Source organism: Hypanus sabinus, chromosome 7 (genome assembly GCF_030144855.1).
Source record: "Hypanus sabinus isolate sHypSab1 chromosome 7, sHypSab1.hap1, whole genome shotgun sequence".
NCBI lineage: Eukaryota > Metazoa > Chordata > Chondrichthyes > Myliobatiformes > Dasyatidae > Hypanus > Hypanus sabinus.
In genome coordinates, this window is record NC_082712.1 from 2752606 (window position 1) to 2779437 (window position 26832).

Here is a 26832-nt window from a genome sequence, read left to right on the forward strand (position 1 = left end):
ATACACCTCTATCAGGTCACCTCTTATCCTCCAATACTCCAAGGAGAAAAGGCCGAGTTCACTCAACCTATTCTCATAAGGCATGCTCCCCAATCCAGGCAACATCCTTGTAAATCTCCTCTGCAACCTTTCTTTGGCCTCAACATCCTTCCTGTAGTGAGGCGACCAGAACTGAGCACAGTAGTCCAAGTGGGGTCTGACCAGAGTCCTATGTAGCTGCAACATTATCACTTGGCTCCTAACTTCAATTCCATGACCGGTGAAGGCCAATACACCATATGCCTTCTTAACCACAGAGTCAACTTGCACAGCTGCTTTGAGCGTCCTATGGACTCGGACATCATATTTGACCTACCAAAATTAACCACTTCACACTGATTTGAATTTTCTTCTCTCACCTCATCTCCTTAACAGCCCATCACCTCCCTCTGGTTCTCCTCCCTCCTTTTCTTTCTGCCATGCCTTCTGTCCTCTCCTATCAGACTCTCCCTTGTTCAGCCCTGTATCTCCTTCACCAATCAACTTCCCAACTCTTAACTTCACCCCTCCCCTCCGGATTTCACTTATCACCTTGTGTTTCTCTCTCTCCTCATTTATGTCTATAACGAACAGCAGAGGTTCCAGTACGGATCGCTGAAGAATGCCACTCGTCATGGACCTTCAACGAGCTATTATTCTTTGCCTTCTTTGTGCAAGCCAATTCTTAATCCAAACAGCTAAGTCACCAAGGAGCCCATCTTAATCTTCTGGATGGTCTCCCATGAAGGACAGTGTCAAACACCTTACTAAAAATCTACGTGCAAAACATCCACAGATTTACCTTCATCCATCACTTTCATACCTCCTTGAAAAACACAACCCAGTTAGTAAGACACTTCCTTGACACAAAGCCATGCTGGTTGCTTCTAATTAGCCAAAGGTTTTCAAGATGCTCATATATCTGATACCTTCAAATCCTCTCCCAATTACAGACATGATACCTATCGGTCTATAGCTTCCAGTACTATTCCTATTACCCTTCTGGAATAATGGGACAACACTATTTGCCAGTCCTCCAGGACCTTACCTGAGGTTAAAGAGGACACAAAGATATTGCTTCTCTCAATAGCCTCAGGTGTATCCCACACCCTGGGGATATACGCCTTAATGCTCTTTGAGATACCCGATACTACCTCCTTTATCTCAAAATATCCTCACATATAACAATAATGGAGACAGTCACAGGTTTTCACAATCTAATTGTGCAAGGGAACGATTGTTTCATACATTCTCAAGCAAGCTGCCTTCAGATGGAAACGTGGTCAATCGGTTTTGTATGACACTTTCACCACATATAGCACTGCTCAGGAACATACCAAAGGTGCAAGAGTTCAGAGACCTTATGAACAGCAGCAATGTCTATAGCATTCTGGTTGGCAGTTTGACAGTGGAAGCAAAACTTGAGATTGACAGAAGAAGTTCCTCTGAAATACAAATAGAAAAATGTGGCCACAGCTGCTGTGTGTCCAGCATCCGTGGAGGGAACCTTCATTCACCTCAACAGTGAACTAACTCCACAAGCTTTCCACTTATTTTCAACTTCTGCTCTCTGTATTATTATTTTCTTATTACTTGCATGAGTTTCCTTTTGCATATTAATTGTGATCAAGTGAGAAGCTTGGAGGTGACAGGTGGATAAGTTAACAAGATGGCAACAGAGACAATTCACAGAAATGTTCAAAGAAAATTTTGTTATCAAACTACATACATGTAACCTAAAAAACTCATCGCTTGCTTCTCTGAGATAATACAACCCTGAGATTAATTTTCTTGTGGGCATACTCTATAAATCTACAGAATAATAACCAATGCCCAAATTAGGACATTCACTCAGAGTGCAGAAGACTGTGCCAATACAAAAGAAGAAATAATGATAATAATAAATAAGTAACAAATATTGAGAACATCAGATGAAGCATCCTTAAATTGATTGTTTGTGGAAACATTTCAGTGATGGGGAAGTGAATTTGAATGAAGTTTAGCCCTTTTCTTCAAAGCCTGATGGCCAAGGGGTAGTAAGTGTTCCTGAAACTTGTGGTATGGACAAGGCTTCTGTACCTTCTTCCTGATGGCAGCAGTGAAAAGAGCACAAAGCCTGGATGCTGCTTTCCTGTGACAGCATTTCATGAAGAGGTGCTCAATATTTGGGAGGGCTTTACCTTTGATGATGATTAGGCTGTATCTACCACTTTTTGTAGGATTTTCTGTTTAAGGGCATTGGCGTTTCCATACTAGGCTGTGATGCAGCCAGTCAATATACTCCACAATCAGGAATTTATCAACTTCCACCTTGAATATACCCACGGACTTGGCCTCCACCGCAGTCTGTGGCAGAGCATTCCACAGATTCACCACTCTCTGGCTAAAAAGAAAAGAAGAGGTCCCAGAACATACACCAGAAGCACACCACTGGTCACTGACCTCTACACAGAATATGACCAGTCTACAACCACTTTTTATCTTCTGTGGGCAAGCCAGTTCTGGATCCACAAACCAAGGTCCCCTTGGATCCCATGCCCCCTTACTTTCTCAATAAGCCTTGCATGGGGTACCTTATCAAATGCCTTGCTGAAATTCATATACACTACATCTACTGCTCTAACTTCATCAATGTCTTTAGTCACATCCTCAAAAAATTCAATCAGGCTCATAAGGCACGACCTGCCCTTGACAAAGCCATGCTGACTATTCCTAATCATATTATACCTCTCCAAATATTCATAAATCCTGTCTCTCAGGATCTTTTCCTTCAACTTACCAACCACTGAAGTAAGACTCACTGGTCTATAATTTCCCGGGCTATCTCTACTCCCTTTCTTGAATAAAGGAACAACATCTCCAATCCTCCCGAACCTCTCCTGTCCCCATCGATGATGCAAAGATCGTAGCCAGAGGCTCAGCAATCTCTTCCCTCACCTCCCACATTAGCCTGGGGTATATCTCGTCCAGTCCCAGTGTCTTATCCAACATGATGCTTTCCAAAATCTCCAGCACATTCTCTTCCTTAATACCTACATACTCAAGCTTTTACGTTCACTGTAAGTCATCCCTACATTCTCCAAGATCCTTTTCCATTGTGAATACTGAAGCCAAGTATTCATTAAGTACCTCTGCTATCTTTGGTTCCATACACACTTTTCCTGTGTCACACTTGATTGGTCCAATTCTCTCACGTCTCATCCTCTTGCTCTTCACATACTTGTAGAATGCCTTGAGGTTTTCCTTAATCCTGTCTGCCAAGGCCTTCTCAAGTTAAGAGCCCATGGTATTTACAGGAAAGGTACTAGCATGGATAGACCATTGGTTGATAGACAGGTGGCGAGGAGTGGGAATGAAGGGAGCCTTTTCTGATTGGCTGCCAGTAATAGAGGCATTCCACAGGGGCTGTGTTGGGACTGCTTCTTTTCACATTTTCTGTCATTGATGTGGTTGACAGAATTGATGTCCTGTGGCCAAGTACGAGAGCAATACAAAAATAGGTGGGGGGCAGGTTGCTTTAAGGAAGTTGAGAGGCTACAGAAAGACAGTTTAGGAGAAGGGGCAAAGAAGTGGCAGATGGAATACAGTATCAGGAACTGTATGGTCATGCACTTTGGTAGATGAAATGAAAGGGTGACTATTTTTTAAATGGAGAGAAAATTCAAAAATCTAAGGTACAAAGGGTCTTGGAAGTACTCGTGCAAGATTCCCAAAAGGTTAATTTGCAGATTGAATTGGTGATAAGGTTGCAAATATGATGTGAACATTAATTTCGAGAGGACAAGAATATAAAAGCAAGATTGTAATGTTGAGGCTTTATGAAAGACAGTGGTGAGGCCTCACTTGGAGTATTGTGAGCAGTTCTGGGCCCCTTATCAAAAAAGGATGTTCTGACATTCGAGAAGGTTTATAAGAGTTTCATGAAAATAATTTTGAGGTTGAAAGGCTTGTCATATCAGGAGCGTTTGAAAACTCAGGACCTTTATGCATTGGAATTCAGAAGAATCAGCGGTGACCTCATTGAAAGCAAATGGAAGTTGAGCCTCGATGGAGTGGGTGTGATGAGGAGTCAAAGACTGGAGGATGCAGCCTCAGAATAGAGACAGCCTTTTAGAATGGAGATGAGGAGGAATTTCCCGAGCAAGAGAGTGGTTAATCTGTGGAATTTGTTGGCACAGGCATCTGTGAAGGCTATATCCTTGGTATACTTAAGACGATAAGATATAGGAGCAGCATTCGGCCATTTGCTCCATCGAGTCTGCTCCACAATTTTATCATGGCTAACCCAATTTTCCTTTCAACTCCAATCTCCTGCTTTTTCCCCGTCTCCCCTTGTGCCCTGTCTAATCAAGAATCGATCAACTGCCTTAAATACACATAAAGATTTGTCCACCACAACTGTCTGTGGCAAAGAATTCATTAAGCTCCTAGCTATAATCTTCTTTCAGCCATGATTCAGTGATGCCTGCAACATCATACATGCCAATCTGCAACTGTGCCTCAAGTTCACCTACCTTATTCCGTATACTGTGTGCCCCGCCAAACTAGTGAGATTGAGACCCTCCCCAGTTTGTGTGGATGCTGTGTCATTTGCTACTCCGTTACAAATTAATGCCACGAAACACTACACTGCATACGATTAAAGGAATTATATTTATGGATCTTAACTGAAGGGTTAGTAAAGAACAACAAAAAGAAAAGGGCCCATTCTAATTAAACTGTCAAATGTGCACAAGTTGGAGCTCATCTTGAACTTCTCTGTCACTCACGCACTGGGCCCTCGGTCAATGTGAAAGCACACACCAGCTTCCGAATGTCGCTCGCAATCCACCTGGGACAAGCTAGTCTCCCACAGGATCGTAACCTACGACCGGTTATTTCCAACATCTTCTCTCGAACAAAATAAACCCCAAACACAACCTTATTGTCCCTCAGCCAGAAAACCTCCCGCTAGTTGGATGGCACCACATTCCACGTCATCCCTCATCTTCAACAATAACCCAAACAGGCTGAAAGCAGGATGGACCGCTCTTACAGAGCTGCTGAGTGAAATACTGACAGCAGAACAGTAAAGATGTGAACCAGGGCATTACACCAGGTACTTGGCTGAGAATGGTCTCGGGTTTAGCAGATCCTTGTGTCCTCATCCAGTTGCTCTGATCAGACTATCCCAGATCAGGAATCAGTTCCGAGTCCACAAAATGGGGGGAAACAAAGACAAAGGGTTTGTCTACCTCTCCCGTCCTTGATTCATTAAATCCAATCCTTGATCAGACTGTAGTTTCTTCTGGCCAACATCTCCCCCCTCTTGATCCAAGGGTATTTATCTTAGGATCATGATCCTCCTCTCAGTCAGTTGACTGCCCATAGGACTGCCATGGAACCCCAGTAGGTGTGCAACACTTACATTCTAAAAATAATATTAACATTTACTCACTAACTTCACCCACTTTATACTGACAATTGTCTGCTGTTTCATGAAAACCTTACCTTCTAATTTTTGCATTATTTCTACTTTTCATCTTCTCAGTTGATATACATTGAGCAATACAATTATCAGGGTACATAAAATTAGTATTACAGCAGCATGTGATACTTCTGTCACCCACAGATGTATTTGAATATTTGTCCCCCAATTCCAAAATTTACTCCAAAAACCTGGTCACTCAATATCTCATTTGCCACCCAGCGCACACTAACTTAATGCTAGCCTAATCACAGGACAATTTACAATGATCAATTAACCTAAGTCTTTAGACTATGGGAGGAAACCCACACATACACACACAGGAAGAATGTACAGACGCCCCAAGCTGTAATCATGTCATGCATTTGACATTCCACGCTGGTCCCTTTGATCGCTCCTGCCACCTGCTGGTCAGTTAGGGCACTGCAGCTCCCTCATGCCACCTGGTGGTCAGTCAAAGCCTCAGATCACAGAGTCTTACAGCAGAAACAGACCCCTTCGACCCATCTCGGTGTATTTACGTCATATATCTGGGTGTCATGCAAAGCAAAGGTTTTCACTGCATCTCAGTACATGTGACAATAATAAACTAATCTGGCAGGAGGAGCATAAAACTGTCCATATTGCCATCTCAAAGACTTTGGGAGAAATCTGGAGATTATCATCTTCAAACATACAAAATGCTGGAGGAACTCAGCAGGTCAGGCAACATCAGTGGTAAGGAATAAGCAGTTGATGTTTTGTCCAAAGGCACTTCATTCAGTGTTTGCGTTTATGATTTCCTGCTTTTAAACCTCCTACTTGCTTTGAGAGGGAGGTCATGACCAGACTTAACTCCTGCCTCAGCAAGTTCCTGGACCCACTGCAATTTGCCTATTGCCACAATAAGTCAATGGCAGATACAATCTCAATGGCTCTTCACAAACATCTATGTCAGGATGCTGTTCATCGACTATCGCCATCATTCCCACAATCCTGATGGATAAGTTACAGAATCTGGGCCTCTGTACCACCATCTGCAATTAGATCCTCGACTTCCTAACCAGAAGACCACAATCTGTGCAGTTTGGTGATAATATCTCCTCCTCACTGACAATCAACACTGGTACACACCAGCGGTGTGTGCTTCGTCCACCGCTCTACTCTCTGTATACCCATGACTGTGTGGCTAGGCATAACTCAAATATCATCTATAAATTTGATGTTACAACCATTGTTGGTAGAATCTCAGATGGTGATGAGAGGGCGTACAGGAGTGAGATATACCAACTAGTAGAGTGGTATCGCAGCAACAACCTGGCACCCAACATCAGTAAGATGAAAGAGCTGAATGTGGACTTCAGGAAGGGTAAGACAAAGGAACACATACCAATCCTCATAGAGGGATTATAAGTGGAGAGAATCAGCAGTTTTAAGTTCCTGGGTGTCAAGATCTCTGAAGACCTAACCTGGACACAACACGTCAATGTAGTTATAAAGAAGGCAAGACAGCGACTATACTTCATTAGTAGTTTGTAACAAAACACTGAAAAACTTCTGTAGATGTTCCCTAGAGAGGCTGCATCACTGTCTGGTATGGGGGGGGGGGGGGGGCTACTACACAGGACCAAATGAAGCTGCAGAGGGTCATAAATTTAGTCAGCTTCATCTTGGGTACTAGTCTACAAAGTACCCAGGATATCTTCAAGAAGTGGTGTCTCAGAAAGGCAGCATCCATTATTAAGGACCTCTAGCACCCAGGGTGTTCCCTTTTCTCCCTGTTACCATCAGGTAGGAGATACAGAAGCCTGAAGGCACACACTCAGCGATTCAGGAACAGCTTCTTCCCCTTTGCCATCCGATTCCTAAATGACATTGATCCCGTGAGCCGTGCCTCACTTTTTAAATATATATTCTTTCTGTCTTTGCACAATTTAAATCCATTCAATATACATATACTGCAACTGATTGATTGATGGATTTTTCTTCTAGATTATGGATTGCATGGAACTGCTGCTGCAAAGTTAACAAATTTCACAACACGTGCCAGTGAAAATAAACCTGATTCTGGTTCTGTATTCACTCTGTAGGGCATCATCTCTTTCTACCTCAATCGTTGGTAGTAATGTGCACCACAACTCTGGCTGCTCACTGTCTCCTTGGGAATATTCTGCAATCACTCAGAGACATCCTCAACCCTGGCACCCAGGAGAAATGGCCACAGAATCTCCTGATTGTCCTCCTAATTAGGCCTCTATTACTCCAGCTCTCATCTCCACTCTCCTCGACAATGCATCTGAATCAGTCGCTGATACACTTGTTAGAGAGGGAAATGGCCACGGGGAACCCTGTGCTCTCTTCCTTTCTCCTTCAACCTTTCCTGCTGGGACCAGCTCACTGAAGCTCCTGTCTATAACGTGACTGGTCCTGAGTGACTCCATCTGCAGCTCCAGCCTCTGGAGGAGGTCAGCCAAACACACTTCCCACAAGAATATTCACTGGGGTTACCGGCATATCCCCACTTTCTGCAGGAAGAGCATTCCACTGACCCAACTCAAAAAGAGCAAAGACTCGAGGTTCTTGCCAAAGCAACCTCGACAACAGCCACTGTCACAATACAAAGTTCTAAGTAAATTCCTTATCAAATGACATATATATCACCGTGAGATTCATTTTCTGGCAGGTATCTACAGGAAAAAATCTAAAAATACTTTAGAATTGATGAAAAACTACGTGTAGCAAAAACTGACAAACATCCAATGTGCAGAAGAGGATGAATTCTGCAACAAATTAATTTTAAAAAGTAAACAAATGGCTGTCCACTGGAGCCCCTTTCCTCACGGTGATGGTCTGAGTTTGCTCACAAGGCCTCTGCCAGGAACACGAATCTGTTCAGCTTACCCTGCTCACTCTTTAAACTGCTCCTTGATCCAGCCATATCTAAAACAAGATGCTGGAAATATGTAAAGCTAAGAGGAACGTTTAATTGGTGCAGACCATGAATTAGTTGTTTAACTGCTGGTCACTGGTCGTGAGCTGTCAAACCAGTTGATGTGGCAGTGTGGAGGGAGGAAGATGCAGCTGGGGAGGTCAGAAACCAGCTGCAGACACCGATCGTCATTCAGTACCCAGCATCATGATTCGGGACGTAAATATGGTGACAGGTGATGGGGAGGAAGGCCAGGTAAATCTTTCTACAAATTTATAGTTTAATCAGAATCAGGTTTATGATCACTGATGTATGTTGTGAAATTTATTTATGTTTTGCGATAGCAGTACAGTGCAAAAGATTAACATATAAGTATAAAAATAGTGAAAAAGAGAACAAGTAGTGCTGTATGTTCATGGGTTCACTGTCCTTTCAGAAACCTGATGGTGCAGGAGGAGATGCTGTTCCTAAAGCATTGAGTGTATGGTTGAGGGCCCAGTACCTCCTCCTTGATGGTAGCACTGAGACGAGAGCATGTCCTAATGCTGAGGGTCCTTCACGATGTATGCCGCATTCTTCGGGCATTGCCTTTTTAAAGATTTCCTCTTCTAAGGTCGTTTAAACTAAATACAGGATTGATCATTTAAATGAGGCGTGTTGGAGCAGAGGCTTGAGGAGACCAGCTCTCGCTCTCTACAGCTATTTAAAGAAGTAGGTACATTTTTGAATGATCAGTACAATGAGGGTGGTGGTGAACTGGTACAGTGGGGAGGGGCCGGGGGCAGTTCAGCCATAATCACATTTAATGGACACAGAACACCATAGCACACCATTCCACCCACCTAGTCTCTACCAAACTATTAATCTGTCTAGTCCCTGGTGGGCAGAATGGCCTGCTCCTGCTCCAAATTCCTTTTGATTTTATTTCCTATTTCAGATCAGGCTGATGGGGCTTGTTAGCCATGATTGGCAGCTTGTCTAGGAGAAGGAAAAACTCTAATCACAAATCTCTGTTGCGTTGCAACTATTCATACTCATGGAGAAGGCTCTGGGAGTTAACCCCGAGGGAAAAATCGGGAGCTGAAGTCCTACTTTACGTTCAATGCTGACTGGCAACTCGTGTGATGCTGCTGTGCCAAACTGCATTGGTCTTTTTTTTTATTACAAAATCCTTTATTACAAATATCGGTGCTATACAATATATACAAAACAGTGGCAAACACAATTACTACACTACAAATAGACAATAGACATTACACCAGAATGTTGCCATCCCCATCCACGATGGCATTTACACCCCGCGGAGCCCAACGGTCTTGAAACTCCTCCAAGGCTGCTGTGGACTGCGCGTGTTCTTTTTCAATAGTTACCCGGGCACAAACATACCCCCTAAACATCGCCAGGCAGTCTGCCCGGGGAGATCCTCCTGCCACCTGTTTCCAAGACCCACGGATGGCGGATTTCGCCAGCCCCAGGAGCAAGTTGACTAGGACATCCTCATCCCTCCATGCCCCCCTCCTTACTGGATGACCATATATAAACAGGGTGGGACTAAAATGCAGCCAGAAGGCGAGAAGCAGCCCACGCAAATATGCAAAAAGAGGCTGCAGCCTCACACACTCCATGTACATGTGGTACACAGTTTCCTCCAGCCCGCAGAAGTGGCATACGGATGGGAGATCCATGTACAAACTGAAAAACTTATTGCAGGGCACCGCTCTATGCAGTACCCTCCAGGCGAGATCCCCCAGGTGCATGGGAAGAACCCCCTCGTAAAGGGACTTCCAGTGGGGACCCTCCTCACCTCTGGGTGGAAGGACCGACCGCCATGGCGTGTCGAGACGGTGGACAAGGGCAAGGAAGTGGAGGATGTTTGGATTCGTCAGCTGTATGGAGAGGGGAGCCTGCTACGTGGGCAACAGCTTGCTTTCCATATTGTACAGTCCTGGCTAGTGCATGGTCGGCCTATTACGGAGAGCCTATTACAAATGTTATCAATGCACCATGGAAAGCAGCAGCTCTGTCTGCGGCCACCACTGGTCACCGGCAGCCAATCAGAAGAGACTCCTTTTACTCTCACTCTTTGCCTCCTGCCAATCAGCCACTGCTTTCCTGTAAAACCATGGGCTTGTAGCTCCTCAAACGGCCTCATGTGTGACACCTTGTCAGAGGCCTTCTGAAAATCCAAGTACACAACATCCACCAATTCTCCTTTGCCTATCCTGCTTGTTATTTCTTCAAAGAATTCCAGCAGATTTGTCAGGCAAGATTTTCCCTTGAGGAAACCATGCTGACTACGGCCTATTTTATCATGAGCCTCCAAGAACCCTGAGACCTCATCCTTAACAATCGATTCCAACATCTTCCCAGCCACTGAATCAGACTAACTGGCCTGTAATTTCCATTCTTCTGCCTCTCTCCCTTCTTTAAAAGTGGAGTTACATTTGCAGTTTTCCAGTCTTCCAGAACAATTCCAGAATCTAGTGATTCTTGAAAGATCATTACTAAAGCCTCCACAATCTCTTCAGCCCCTTTTTTCAGAACCCTGGGATGTACACCATCTGGTCCAGGTGATTTATCTTCCTTCAGACCTTTCAGTTTCCCAAGAACCTCTCTCTAGTAATGGTAACTTCACCCACTGTCACTACGTTCGGATATGGTCCAAGTGTGGAGTGAGAGACACTGAAGCAGGTCGATGGTTCACAGATTTTAATGCGAACAGAGCTAAAGGGAAAAGAAAACAATAAATACTAGACCAGACAGGGCCGTTAACTAAAACTCTCACATGTTAAACGAAGCCAAAACTGCAGCTGAAAGGAATAACTAAATATAAAACAAATACCGCTGGCTTCAGAGACAGTTGGCTCAATAGTCCAATATCCAAGGCAAGGCCGAATGCAAGCAGACAGCGGAACGATGCTGTGCTTTGCTCAAGTCTTGGGGGTATGGTATTGATGTGGATAGACAATTGGTTGGCAGACAGGAAGCAAAGAGTGGGAGTAAACGGGACCTTTTCAGAATGGCAGGCAGTGACTAGTGGGATACCACAAGGCTCAGTGCTGGGACCCCAGTTGTTTACAATATATATTAATGACTTAGATGAGGGAATTAAATGCAGCATCTCCAAGTTTGTGGATGACACGAAGCTGGGTGGTGGTGTTAGCTGTGAGGAGGATGCTAAGGGGATACAGGGTGACTTGGATAGGTTAGGTGAGTGGGCAAATTCATGGCAGATGCAACTTAATGTGGACAAATGTGAGGTTATCTACTTTGGTTGCAAGAACAGGAAACAGATTATTATCTGAATGGTGGCCGATTAGGAAAAGGGGAGATGCGACGAGACCTGGGTGTCATTGTACACCAGTCATTGAAGGTGGGCATGCAGGTACAGCAGGCGGTGAAAAAGGCAAATGGTATGTTGGCATTCATAGCAAAAGGATTCGAGTACAGGAGCAGTGAGGTTCTACTGCAGTTGTATAAGGCCTTGGTGAGACCGCACCTAGAGTATTGTGTGCAGTTTTAGTCCCCAAATCTGAGGAAAGACATTCTTGCCATAGAGGGAGTACAAAGAAGGGTCACCAGATTGATTCCTGGGATGGCAGGACTTTCATATGAAGAGAGACTGAATTGACTAGGCTTATACTTGCTGGAATTTAGAAGATTGAGGGGGGATCTTATTGAAACATATAAAATTCTAAAGGGATTGGACAGGCGAGATGCAGGAAGATTGTTTCCAATGTTGGGGAAGTCCAGAACGAGGGGTCACCGTTTAAGGATAAAGGGGAAGCCTTTTAGGAACAAGATGAGGAAAAACTTCTTCACGTAGAGAGTGATGGATCTGTGGAATTCTCTGCCACAGGAAACAGTTGAGGCCGGTTCATTGGCTATATTTAAGAGGAAGTTAGATATGGCCCTTGTGGCTAAAGGGATCGGGGGGTATGGAGAGAAAGCAGGTACAGGGTTCTGAGTTGGATGATCAGCCATGATCACACCGAATGGCAGTGCAGGCTCAAAGGGCCGAATGGCCTACTCCTGCACCTATTTTCTATGTTTTTATGTTTAAAATACTTATTAAGTTCACTTGCCACTTCCTTGTCCCCCTTCACTACCGCTCCAGCATCACTTGCCAGCAGTCTGACATCCACTCTTGCCTCTCTTTTACAATTTATGTATCTGAAGAAACTTTTGGTATTCACTATATTATTGGCGAGCTGACCGCTGTATTCCAGCTTTATGTTCTTAAAGAATTTTTATTTGCCTTCTGTCGATTTTTATGTAACGTGCTGTAGGGTTTCACTGATAGTGTAATGGTTTCTCTGTAGCAGCAATGTTTGGGTTCTGACTAGAGATGACGGGGTTTGGAAAGCTGTTGTTCTTTCTTGTGAGTCTGGAAGAGAGATTTTCACGATCCTTTGCCTTGGAGAGTTGAGGAGAGAAGACGCAATGGAGAGAGTTGAGAGACCGCCGGACAGGGTTGACTCGGAACGAGGGTCCGAAGGGCAGCGACAATCGGAGGAAGTCGATGGTGGGCAATCGGCTTGTCAGTGAGATCCAACATTGTACACAGACTGTTTCATAAGATTCAGCCCTTTTCTTAATTTTAGTTTTCTTTACTAACCATATAGTCAGAGTAAGAATTATAAAGCTTCACACACAAAATGCTGGTAAAACGCAGCAGGCCAGGCAGCATCTATAGGGAGAAGCGCTGTTGATGTTTTGGGCTGAGACCCTTCGCCAGGACTAACCGAAAGGAGTGATAGTAAGAGATGTTAAAATAGTGGGGGGAGGGGGAAATGCGAAATGATAGGAGAAGACCGGAGGGGGTGGAATGAAGCTAAGAGCTGGAAAGGTGATTGGCGAAAGTGATACAGAGCTGGAGAAGGGAAAGGATCATGGGACGGGAGGCCTCAGGAGAAAGAAGGGGGGAGCACCAGAGGGAGATGGAGAACAGACAAACAGCTAAATATGTCAGGGATGGGGTAAGAAGGGAAGGAGGGGCATTAACGGAAGTTAGAGAAGTCAATGTTCATGCCATCAAGTTGGAGGCTACCCAGCCGGTATATAAGGTGTTGTTCCTCCAACCTGAGTTTGGATTCATTTTGACAATAGAGGAGGCCATGGATAGACATATCAGAATGGGAATGGGACGTGGAATTAAAATGTGTGGCCACTGGGAGATCCTGCTTTTTTTGGTGGACCAAGCGTAGGTGTTCCGCGAAACGGTCTCCCGGTCTGCGTCGGGTCTCGCCAATATATAAAAGGCCACACCGGGAGCACCGGACGCAGTATACCACACCAGTCGACTCACAGGTGAAGTGTCGCCTCACCTGGAAGGACTGTCTGGGGCCCTGAATGGTGGTGAGGGAGGAAGTGTAAGGGCAGGTGTAGCACTTGTTCCGCTTACAAGGATAAATGCCAGGAGGGAGATTGGTGGGAAGGGATGGGGGGGGACGGGACAAGTGGACAAGGGAGTCGCGTAGGGAGCGATCCCTGCGAAAAGCAGACGGGGGGGGAGAGAAACATGTGTTTGGTAGTGGGATCCCGTTGGAGGTGGCGGAAGTTACGGAAAATTATATTAATTCTGGCCTCCTCTATTGTCAAAATGAATCCAAACTCAGGTTGGAGGAACAACACCTTATATACCGGCTGGGTAGCCTCCAACCTGATGGCATGAATATTGACTTCTCTAACTTCTGTTAATGCCCCTCCTCCCCTTCTTACTCCACCCCTGACATATTTGTTTGCCTGTTCTCCATCTCCCTCTGGTGCTCCCCCCCCCCTTCTTACTCCTGAGGCCTCCTGTCCCATGATCCTTTCCCTTCTCCAGTTCTGTATCACTTTCACCAATCACCTTTCCAGCTCTTAGCTTCATCCCACCCCCTCCGGTCTTCTCCTATCATTTCGCATTTCCCCCTCCCCCCACTACTTTAACATCTCTTACTATCTTTCCTTTCGGTTGGTCCTGACGAAGGATCTCGGCCCGAAACGTCGACAGCATTTCTCCCTATAGATGCTGCCTAGCCTGCTGTGTTCCACCGGCATTTTGTGTGTGTTACTGTTTGATTTCCAGCATCTGCAGATTTCCTCGTGTTTGCGAATTATAAAGCTTAATGTGTACTGTTTAGTATTTTGGGGTACTGATTTGTAATGGGGACACATCGCACAGCATCCCACCAAATGAGATTTCTTAAGTTTGGCCAGGCCGGGGGGGGGTGGGCTTTCACCCCCTATACCTAGCCACTAGCCAAAGCGAGAGTTAAGCTTCCCAATCCTCTAACTTCCCACTGATCTTTGCTGTATTATATGCCCACTCTTTAGCTTTCAGTTGTCTTTGACTTCTCTCGTTAGCCACGGTTGAGGCATCTTCTCTTTAGAATACTTCTTCCTCTTTGGGATGTACATATCCTGTGCATTCTGAATTGCTTCCAGAAATTCCAGCCATTGCTGTTCTGCCGTCATCCCTGCCAGTGTTCTTTTCCAATCAATTCCTCTCTCATGCCTCAGTAATTCCCTTTATTCCACTGTAATACTGATACATCTGACTTTAGCTTCTTCTCAAATTTCAGTGTAAATTCGATCATATTATGATCTCTTTCCCTAAGTGTTCTTTTTCCTTCAGCTCTCAACTCAATTCTGGTTCACTGCACAACACCCTCTCCAGAATAGCTGATACCCTTGTGGGCTCAACCATGAGCTGTTCTAAAAAGCTATCTGGTAAGCTTTGTAGAAGTCCCCCTCTTGGAATCCAGCACCAACCTGATTTTCCTAATCTACCTGTATATTGAAATCTCCCATGACTATTGGAGCATTGCCCTTTTGGCATGCACTTCCTATCTCACATTTCAAATTGTAGACCACATCTGTACTACTGTTTGGGGGTCTGTATACAACTCCCATTAGAGTCTCTTTACCCTTGCAGTTCCTTAGCTCTATCCACAATGAATTAACATCTTCCAATCCTGTGTCACCTCATTCTAATGATTTAATGTCATTTTTTACCAAGCCTGTCCCCTCTGCCTGCCTGTCCTTTCAATACACTACACGTGCCTCTCCTCACTACACATTGCCTCTGTTTATAAACCAGCTACCTCATCTGTAGCACTATCATCTACCTTTCCTATGATACTTCTTTCATTGAAATATATGCAGCTCAGAACACTAGTCACACCAGGCTCAACTTCTTGACTCCTAACTTGTCATGGTCTTACCAACACTTGCCTCCACTAAACGTTCTGGCACTCTGGTTCCCATCACCCCACAACTCTGGTTTAAATTTGCCAAGCAGCATTAACAAGCCTTCCTACCAGGATATCAGAGCCCCTTCAGTTCAGGGACAAACTGTCCCTTCTGTACAAGTCCTACCTTCCCAGAAAGAGGTTGATGGGAAGTGATCGCGATTGAAAATAAAGTGGAAATAATAGTGTTTGGAAAGAGGTGAAACACCATCGGTCATTGGAAAAGTGTTAGGCTCCAGTTGGTCAACAATTGGAACAATTTTAAAGGATAAAGTGAGACTAATGGAACATGTGAAAGGCCCTGCCCCGATGAAAGATACAATTTACTAAGCAACGCAGTGGTTTAATTATTGGAATACATTCGTTTCTTAAGTGTTTTATATGCATAGAAAGGTAAAATACATACTACATACTAAGACAAACGTTTGACTGACGCTAAATAATACCGGACGTACCTGTTCCGACTTACGTACAAATCCGACTTAAAGACGGACTCAGGAATGGAACTCATCCGTAACCCAGGATCCTGTATTCCAAAGGATTGATCAGGAATCTGTGGCTAACAATTGGAGTCAAAGCCAACATAAAAGCAAAAGAGAGAGCATATAATAGCACAAAAGCTGGAGGATTGGAAAACTTTTAAAAACCAATAGAAGGCAATTAAAAAAAGCCACAGGGAAAAAGATGAAATATGAAGTAAGCTAGCCAATAATATCAAAGATATCATTGGTAAAAGAGAGGCAAGAGTAGGTTTTAGACTGCTGAAAATGGTGGATGAACTGTACAAGTATTTTGCATCAGGCTTCACCGTGGAAGACATCAGCAGAATGTCAGAAGTTTGAGTGTGTTAGCAGGTAGAGATGAGTGCAATTGCTGTTACTAGGGAGAAGGTGCTCAGGAAGCTGAAGGTAGATAAGTCACTTGAACCACATGACTACCCTCCAGGGTTCTGAAAGAGGTGGCTGAAGAGATAGTGGAGGCAAAAGTAATGATCTTTCATGAGTCACTAGATTCTGTCATGGTTCCAGAGGTTTGGTAAATTGAAAATAGCACTCCACTCTTCAAGAACGGAGAGGCAGAAGAAAATAAATCATAGGCCAGTTAGTCTGACCTCAGTGGTAAGAAAGATGGTGGAATCAATCGTTAAGGATGTGTTTTCAGGGTATTTGGTGGCACATGATAAAGTAGGCCAAAGTCAGCAATGTTTCCTTAAGGGAAAATCTTGACTGATAAATCTTCTGGAATTCCTTGAAAAACAAACAGAATAGGCAAGAGAATCAGTGTACTTGGATTTTCAGAAGGCCTTTGGCAAGGCACCACACGTGATGCTACAAGCTAAGAGCCCTTAATATAACAGGAAAGATACTAGCATGGATAGAGCATTGGCTGATTGGCAGGAGGCAAAGAGCAGGAATAAAGGAAGCCTTTTCTTGTTGGTTGCCAGTCACTAGCGGTGTTCCACCTGGGTCTGTGTTGTGACCAATTCTTTTTATATTATATGTCAAAGATTTGGATGATGGAATTAATGGCTTTGTGGCCAAGTTTGCAGATGATACAAAGATAGGCAGGGGAGCAGGTAGTTTTAAGGAAGCAGAGGGACTTAGACAGATTTGGAGAATGGACAAAGAAGTAGAAGATGGAATACAGTGTCGGGAAGTGTATGGTCATGCACTTTGGTAGAAGAAATGAAAGGGTTGACTATTAACTAAATGGAGTGAAAATTAAAAAAATCTGTGTGCAAAAGCACTTGAAGTCCTCATGCAGGATTCCCTAAAGGTTAATTTGCAGACAGAGTCAGTGGAGAGGAAGGCAATTGCATTTTGAGATGTCTAGAATATAAAAGCAAGGATATAATGTTGATCCTTTATAAAGCACTGGTGAGGCCTCACTTGGAGTATTGTGAGCAGCTTTGGGTCCTTGATCAAAGAAAGGATGTACAGATTCTGAAGAGGATTTAAAGGAGGTTCACAAAAATGATTCCAGGACTGTAAGACATCATGTGAGCATTTGATGGTTCTGGGCCTGTAATCACTGAAATTAAGAACGAGAGGTGATGTCATTGAAACCTATCGAACGTTGAAAGAATTGGCAAAATGGAATGCAGAGGATGTTTCCTATGGTGGGGGAGCGTAGGACCAGAGGACTCAGCCTCAGAATAGAGGGGTGTGCTTTTGGAAAGGAAATGAGAAGGAATTTCTTTAGCCAAAGGGTGGTGAATCTGGGGAATTTGTTGCCACAGGCAGCTGTAGAGGCTAGGTCATTTTAGCCAGCGTTTGATAACTTCTTGATTAGTCAGGACTTTAAGGGATATGGGGAGAAGGCAAAAGAGTGGAATTGAGATAAATGATCAGCCCCTTGATGAAATGGTGGAGCGAACTTGATGGGCCAAATGACCTAATTCTGCTCCTTTATCTTCAAGTATTATAGTCTTCCTTTTATTAAAATCTTGTATATTTTATCTTGCCCATATCCTCCATCTCCAAATATAAATTCCCTCCTTTATCCTGAATGGTCTGACAGTCTCTCTAATTACCCCAAAGTTAAGAGACTTTGCAGATGCTGGAAATCCAGAGTAACACACACAAAATGCTGGAGGAACTCAGCAGGTTAGATAGGATCTATGGAGAGGAATAAAGAAGCAATATTTCAGCCGGAATGGAAGGGGGGAGATCCCTCGTTATCTTTTTCTGAAAATGCAAGTCCAAAATGCCTGGGGATTCGCTTTACTCCTAGCTGCGAAAGATAACAGTTGCTACCTCTCAATCATCAGTCTTGAACAAAATGGGGTAACTACACTCATTTAAGGGCTGTTTTATATTTTTTCACATCCATTATTTATTGCTATTTATCTCTATCTGCATTTGCAGTTTGTGGCCCATTGAATCTGTTTACAACTTCTATAGAATTGCCAAGTATCTCCACAGAACAAGTAATCTCGGGGATGTAGTCTGACAATAAATTTTACTTTGAACTTTTGATGTCATGGCACGCTAACTCCCTGCTTGAGCTCTCCCGCTACATCTCCGTCCCGTATGAATTTACCTGACTGAAACTTGCTGCGGACAACTCGAGGCGCTGCCTGGCCGAAGTAGCAGGGTGGACAGATCGCTCATGGGGACTGACGCCTGCCACCGAGGGGCCATTCGGCCGGACGCCCGCGGCCCGCCCATACGCGCCTCGAGACCCCTTCCGTGATTGGTCAGGCTCCCGGTGTAGTGGGCGGTGATTTCGGTGATGGACGTGACGGCCGGAGGCGGGGCCTGTTTCTACGGAAGCCGTTTCCACGGTGACCGAAGGCCCACGCCGCAAGTGGAGCCCGGAGATCTCGGAGGATGACGGAAATTCTCTGCCGGTGGTTGAACGAGGAGCTCGGGCTGTCCCGGAGAGTGGGTGGGTGAGCGGCTGGGGGCTGGCGGAGGGTATGAGGTTGTGGCCCAGGGATGGTTGCAGTTGGGAGCCGGAAGTCCAGGTTGTATAGGAGGTAGGCAGAGGGCGAGGCGCGGCTCCACTACTGAAGAATGGCATCAAATCAGTAGAAAGACCTGACATTGGTTCGGAAAATGTTGAATCCTTGTGGGTTGAGTTAAGAAACTTCAAAGGTAAAAGGACCCTGATGGCAGTTATATACAGTAACTGGGATGTGGACCACAGATCACAATGGGAAATAGAAAAGGCATATCGAAAGAGCAATATTATGATAGTCACTGGAGATTTCAACATATAGGTCGGTTAGGAAAATCAGGTTGGAAATGGATCTCTGGAGAGTGAGTTTGTTGAATGCCCAAGAGATGGCTTTTTAGAACAGTTTGTCATTGCCTACTAGGGGATCAGCTATACTGGAATGGGTGTTATGAAATAAACCGGAGGCGATTACGGAGTTTAAGGTAAAGGAACCCTTAGGAGCCCGTGATCACAATATGACTGAGTGCAACTTGAAATTTGATAGGGAGAAAGTAAAGTCTGATGTAGCAGTATTTCAGTGGAGTAAAGGAAATTACAGTGGTATGAGAGAGGAGTTGGCCAAAGTAAAGAGAAAGGAGCTGCCGGCAGATGTCAGCAGAGCAGCAATGGTGTGTTTTTGGGAAAGAAATGAAGGTGCCATATGAAGTATGGGTCCTTATTAGAGGTTTTGGTGAAATAGCTACTCACATTTTAAGTGTCAAAGATAATGCTGTATTCAATGTAATGTTTCATCTTTTTCTGTAATCACTTGTTTCCTCACATGAAAATTTCATTTACCCGCTTTTACAGTTCACAGACTTTATTTATTGACAGACTTTCCTCAACCCTCATTTCCTTTTAATTTTTATTTCCTTTCAATAGAGGTGTATTAGGTTTGCCTTTGGCCCTTTGAAGTAATATACTGAGTTTGTCCCAATCCATCTGTGAAGATAATCCAATGCTCTGTACTTTAATTTGCATGTACCTTTCCTATTATAACTGTGCCAGTAGATAGAAACATTGAAAACCTACAGCACAATACAGGCCCTTCGGCCCACAAAGTTGTGCCGAACACATCCTTACCTTGGAAATTACTAGGCTTACCCAAAGCCCTCTATTTTTCTAAGCTCCATGTACCTATCCAAAAGTCTCTTAAAAGACCCTGTCGTATCTGCCTCCACCACCAGCAGCCCATTCCATGTACTCACCACTCTGTGTAAAAAAACTTACCCCTGACTTCTCCTCTACCTATTCCCCAGCAATATACCTCCTATATACTGTCTATACCTCCACTGCCCTTAAGAAAGAGAATTCCAAAGACACATCACTTTCTAAGAGAAAAACAATCACCTCATCTCTATTTTAAATGGGTGACCCCTAGAGAGAGCTATGACCAAGAAAGATACCACAATAGTGGAAACATTCCCTATGCCAGATGCTTAGAATGATTGTCATTTGACTATTTGAAGAGCCCAGAACATTTGAGAAGGAATTTTCCACTGGCTATCTGATTGGAGAGATTCTGAACAAGCACCAACTTCAAGAGGATTTTGATCAGTTCTCCCAGGGCAGGTGAGAAAATTTTCAGTCTAACAGAAAGTTAAATAAATCTAAATCACACTGTAGAAACTGAAAATTTTGAGCTCACACACAGGTACCCCAATTTGAATACTATTAGTTTTGGTGGGGGGGGGGGGGCTGAAGAATCATTCAGGTTTATTATCAATGGCATGTGTCAATAAATTTGTTAACTTAGCAGTGGCAGTACAATTCAATACACGATAATATAGAAAGAAAAAATGAATTAATCTATTACAGTAAGTATATATATTTTTATTAACTTACTGAATTGAATTGACAACAATACTCACATTCTACATATACCTGAGTAAAATTCTTTACATTACGTCTCCGTCCAGATGGGGAATGTGCAATTATAGGAATTTAAAATACATATTATGTACAACAGTATAGTCAATATAACACGGATATACAGTTGCATCAGAATGAATTGAGCAGTCTGATGGCCTGGTGAAGAAGCTGTCCCGGAGCCTGTTCATCTTGACTTTGATGCTGCGATACCGCTTCCCGGACAGAGGGGAGAGTGACGTCAAGTGAGGGGTGAGGGGGAGAGTGATGTCCTTCATTGAGGGGCAGGGGGGGAGAGTGACGTCCTTTGGTGAGGGACAGGGGGAGAGTGACGTCCTTCAGTGAGGGGTGGGGGGAGTGACGTCCTTCAGTGAGGGGCGGGGGAGAGAGTGACATCCTTCGGTGAGGGGCGGGGGGAGTGACGTCCTTCGGTGAGGGACAGGGGGAGAGTGACGTCCTTCAGTGAGGGGCGGGGGAGAGAGTGACGTCCTTCGGTGAGGGGCGGGGGGGGAAGAGTGACGCCGTTCGGTGAGTGAAGGGGGGAGAGTGACGTGGGTTCAGTGAGGGATGGGAGAATGATGTGGGTTCAATGAGGGATGGGAGTGTGAAGTAGGTTCAGTGAGGGATGGGAGTGTGACGTGGGTTCACTGAGGGTCAGCGGGATCAGCGATGTAGGTTCATTGAAGGTTGGGAGTGTGACGTGGGTTCAGTGAGGGATGGGAGTGTGACGTGGGTTCAATGAGGGATGGGTGTGTGAAGTAGGTTCAATGAGGGATGGGAGTGTGACGTGGGTTCATTGAAGGTTGGGAGTGTGACGTGGGTTCATTGAGGGATGGGAGCGTGAAGTAGGTTCAATGAGGGATGGGAGTGTGACGTGGGTTCACTGAGGGATGGGAGCATGAAGTAGGTTCAATGAGGGATGGGAGAGTGACGTGGGTTCAGTGAGGGATGGGAGAATGATGTGGGTTCAATGAGGGATGGGAGTGTGACGTGGGTTCAGTGAGGGATGGGAGGGTGTTGTAGGTTCAGTGAGGGATGGGAGGGTGTTGTAGGTTCAGTGAGGGATGGGAGTGTGACGTGGGTTCAGTGAGGGATGGGAGGGTGTTGTAGGTTCAGTGAGGGATGGGAGTGTGACGTGGGTTCACTGAGGGATGGGAGAATGATGTGGGTTCAATGAGGGATGGGAGTGTGACGTGGGTTCAGTGAGGGATGGGAGTGTGACGTGGGTTCACTGAGGGATGGGAGAATGATGTGGGTTCAGTGAGGGATGGGAGGGTGTTGTAGGTTCAGTGAGGGATGGGAGTGTGACGTGGGTTCAGTGAGGGATGGGAGGGTGTTGTAGGTTCAGTGAGGGATGGGAGTGTGACGTGGGTTCACTGAGGGATGGGAGAATGATGTGGGTTCAATGAGGGATGGGAGTGTGACGTGGGTTCAGTGAGGGATGGGAGGGTGTTGTAGGTTCAGTGAGGGATGGGAGGGTGTTGTAGGTTCAGTGAGGGATGGGAGTGTGACGTGGGTTCACTGAGGGTCAGCGGGATCAGCGATGTAGGTTCATTGAAGGTTGGGAGTGTGACGTGGGTTCATTGAGGGATGGGAGCATGAAGTAGGTTCAATGAGGGATGGGAGTGTGACGTGGGTTCAGTGAGGGATGGGAGTGTGACGTGGGTTCATTGAGGGAAGGGAGCGTGAAGTAGGTTCAATGAGGGATGGGAGTGTGACGTGGGTTCAGTGAGGGATGGGAGTGTGACGTGGGTTCATTGAGGGATGGGAGTGTGAAGTAGGTTCATTGAGGGATGGGAGTGTGACGTGGGTTCACTGAGGGTCAGCGGGATCAGCGATGTAGGTTCATTGAAGGTTGGGAGTGTGACGTGGGTTCATTGAGGGATGGGAGTGTGACGTGGGTTCAGTGAGGGATGGGAGTGTGACGTGGGTTCAATGAGGGATGGGAGTGTGACGTGGGTTCAGTGAGGGATGGGAGTGTGACGGTTCAATGAGGGATGGGAGTGTGAAGTAGGTTCAATGAGGGATGGGAGTGTGACGTGGGTTCAGTGAGGGATGGGAGGGTGTTGTAGGTTCAGTGAGGGATGGGAGGGTGTTGTAGGTTCAGTGAGGGATGGGAGTGTGACATGGATTCAGTGAGGGTCAGAGGGATCAGCGATGTAGGTTTAGTGAGGGGTTGAGGTCTGCCTTGTGGAGATTTGTCAATTTGGAAGAAAGAATGAAAGGTGTTGAGTGTTTAGGTAGGTGGACTCCCATTGGGTGAAGGGAGTGAGCGTTTAGGTAGGTAGACACCCAATGAATTAATAGACAATAGGTGCAGAAGTAGCCATTTGGCCCCTCGAGCCTGCACCGTCATTCTGAGATCATGGCTAATCATCTACTATCAATACCCGGTTCCTGCCTTGTCCCCATATCCCTTGATTCCCCTATCCATAAGATACCAATCTAGCTCCTTCTTGAAAGCATCCAGAGAATTGACCTCCACTGCCTTCTGAGGCAGTGCATTCCAGACCCCCACAACTCTCTGGGAGAAGAAGTTTTTCCTTAACTCTGTCCTAAATGACCTACCCCTTATTCTTAAACCATGCCCTCTGGTACTGGACTCTCCCAGCATCTGGAACATATTTCCTGCCTCTATCTTGTCCAATCCCTTAATAATCTTATATGCTGCAATCAGATCCCCCCCTCAATCTCCTTTAATTCCAGCGTGTACAAGCCCAGTCTCTCTGACCTCTCTGCGTAAGACAGTCTGCACATCCCAGGAATTAAACTTGTGAATCTACGCTGCACTTCCTCTACAGCCAGGATGTCCTTCCTTAACCCTGGAGACCAAAATTGTACACAATAATCCAGGTGTGGTCTCACCAGGGCTCTGTACAAATTAAGGGGATGAACATTTAGGTTGATAGGCACTTAATAATTAAGAGTTAGAAGATTGCATTGAGTGGAGGGGATTATGCAGTTGAGATTACAACTGGACCAGCTCTACTGAAATAGTGGAGTAGATATGCAGGACGAAGTGGCCTAAATGAGATGTTTGTAATAGAGGGTTTATAGAGGTAATAGAGGTAATTTCAGGGTTGTCATTGTTCTTGAAAATAATTTGAACTTGTTTCCTCATGGATGTGGTTTCCTTGCCCAGTGACAACCCACCTTGTGGTTTATGGTTTGAATTCAACCTTCAGCAGGATGAAGGCAGCTAACGTTTCCCAGTTGTTTGACTGGAGGGTCGGTTTTGATGAGATCTTCTAGTCTCATTTTGGACCCTAATGGTTTTAACACAGCAATGCCAATCAATGTACAACTCCACTGAAAGTTCATCCAGTATAGCTACAACGACAAGCTTACCTGAAGTGATCATCGACAGTGCATGATGTAACCCAGTGGCAACTAACCCTTTGCACGGTAATCTCTCCTTTTCTCCTCAGAAATGCAGTTTCTCAGCTCAATAACTTCCAGCGTCTATTACCCACGCTGCAACTGTTGGGGGTGATGTTCAGTGACAATGTGGTAAAGGCACTCATTGAGGAACAGCATGGAGTGGCCACACGCCTCCTGTATCAGATCTACATTGCACTCCGCAGGAAAGAGAAGGCCCAGCTCTCAAAAATGGCGATGGAGACCATGAGACCACCTGCAGCGGCCAAGCTTGCAAGCATCAGCGCTGAGATGTACAAAGAGGTAAATGGGAGCAAGGTAACAACCGGGGGAGTTTGGCATAGAGGTGTGAAGGGGAGCAGGACAGGAGTTAGAGGGACTGGGAGAAGATATGCCATTATTGCCTTCAATGTTGTCCTTGGCTTACTTTCTCCGGAGGGGCTGCAGTGAAGTTTCATCAGAGCAGGATTTGCTGTATTTGAAGAGATGGAGTTGAGTAACAGAACAAAACCCATCAACCGCCACCCTCTGTCTTCAATGGCAAGCCAGGTCATGGTTGATTTTATGCATCTTAATCTGATGGACGTGCCTCCCATGAGGGACCTTGTCTAAAACCTTACTAAAGTCCACTTAGACAACATCCACAACTCTACCTTCATGAATCACCCTGGTCATCTTATTAAAAAACTCAATTAAATTAGAAAGATATAATGAGCCCAGACTGTCCCTAATTTTTCCAAGTACTTGAATCTTAACCCTAAGACTCCTCTCCTATAGTTTTCATAGGATTAACATAAGAAATATTAGTGTGTAGTTTGTAGGATTAAACTTATTTCCCTTCTTGAACGAGGGACAGCATCACCTACCTGCCAATTATCTGGGACCAATTATCAGAGAGAATGTAATATTCTTACAGAAGGTCTGAGCAATCTCATCTGTCATCTCAATACCTTGGGGTGTATCCCACCAGACCCTGGGGACTTAACCACCTTAACAGTTCTTTAGAAGACACAGTACTTTTATTTTTATCTCAAAATGCCCTAACATATTAGCACAGTCCACATTGATTTCACTATTTTCCACATCCTTCTCCTTGGTAAACTCTGACTCAAAGTATTCACTGAGGAACCGCTGTGTCCTCTGCCTTCAAGTATGATCACTCCTCTGTGCTTAAAGGACAGAAAAGGGCAATTGACTTGAAATGCCAACCGTACATTTCCCTCTCAGATGCTGCCTAAACTGCTGAGTTCTTTCAGCTTCTTGTTTGATGCTGTACTGTTATTAGGAGTATTTTTGTGTTTTCTTCCACGATTGATCTACAATAATTACTTAGAACTATTGTCATTTCTTATTTACCATTACTTTCCATTTAAGGGTCTATTATTTCCTTTATCTGCTCACTTAGACTCAGAGCCATGCAATGGCCCTTGAGCCCATTTGTTCTGTGCCAAACCATTAATCTGCCTGGTCCCATTGACCTGCACCTGGGCTATTGCCTTCCAGATCCCTCTGGTCCATGTACTTACCCAAATTTCTCTTCAATGTTGAATTGAACCCTGAATCCACCCCTTACACTGGCAGCTCATTCCACACTTTCACTACCCTCTGAATGAAGATATTCTCCTTAAATATTTCACCTTCCGCCCTTAACCTCCATTTATGGTATCGCCCAATCTCAGTGGAAAGAGCCTGCTTACATTTACCCTATCTATACCCCTGTAATTTTGTGTGCCTCTATTAAATCTCCACTCAATCTTCTACGTTCTCGGGAATAAAGTTCTAACCTGTTCAACCTTTCCCAGAAACCTCCTTGTAAATTTTATTTGCATTTTTACAATCTTATTTAATTTTTCCTGTAGGTAGTTGACCAAAACTGTACACAATACTCCAAATTAGGCCTCACCAATATCTAATATAATACTTCCTTTATATAAATCTGGCATACACTGTCTTTCTCGATATGATTTCCAGTATACTTTCATGCTCAACTTTCCCCACTCTTTATAATTTTTAGTCAAGTCTACAAGAGGAGAGACTGTACTTGATTTGGTATTGGGAAATGAACCTGGTCAGGTGCCAGATCTTTCAGTGGGCGAGCATTTTTGAGATAGTGATCATAATTCTATCAAAAGCATTTAACTGGAGTAAGGGGAATTATGAGGCTATCAGGCAGGAACTTGGAAGCTTAAATTGGGAACAGATGTTCTCAGAGAAAGGTACGGAAGAAATGTGGCAAATGTAACATACACAAATTGGAACTTTCCACCAGCATTTTGTGTGTGTTGCTTGAATTTCCAGCATCTGCAGATTTCCTCGTGTTTGCATTCCCCTGTCATGTGTACTGTTACGTACCCCATAACTGGGTTAACAAACCAGCAGAAATGGAATACACGTTGGAGTCTGTAATTACTAATAACTAAGAAAGTTTATTAGCGAACTAAGTAATACAGTACAAAAATAAAATGCAAATATGTATATATTACAGGGTAGCAAATATATAGATACAGAAATGTGGT

At 44.6% G+C, this 26832-nt stretch overlaps 1 protein-coding gene and 1 long non-coding RNA gene across 4 annotated transcripts in view; one reads left to right on the plus strand and one right to left on the minus strand.

Moving 5' to 3' along the window:
• The window catches only part of LOC132396275 (uncharacterized), a 68760-nt gene extending 50043 nt beyond the window's left edge, over positions 1 to 18717 (minus strand). The window contains exon 1 of the long non-coding RNA XR_009512929.1: positions 18671 to 18717. This is a non-coding gene — a long non-coding RNA (uncharacterized LOC132396275). The remainder of the gene's footprint in view (positions 1 to 18670) is intronic.
• A 179-nt stretch (positions 18718 to 18896) lies between these two features.
• The window catches only part of LOC132396498 (sperm flagellar protein 2-like), a 147102-nt gene continuing 139166 nt past the window's right edge, over positions 18897 to 26832 (plus strand). For all 3 annotated transcript variants that reach the window (XM_059974058.1, XM_059974057.1, XM_059974059.1), the window contains exons 1-3: positions 18897 to 19018; positions 20539 to 20641; positions 24367 to 24619. In XM_059974058.1, the coding sequence (XP_059830041.1) occupies positions 18961 to 19018; positions 20539 to 20641; positions 24367 to 24619 (414 nt within the window). In that variant the 5' untranslated portion in view covers positions 18897 to 18960. The remainder of the gene's footprint in view (positions 19019 to 20538; positions 20642 to 24366; positions 24620 to 26832) is intronic.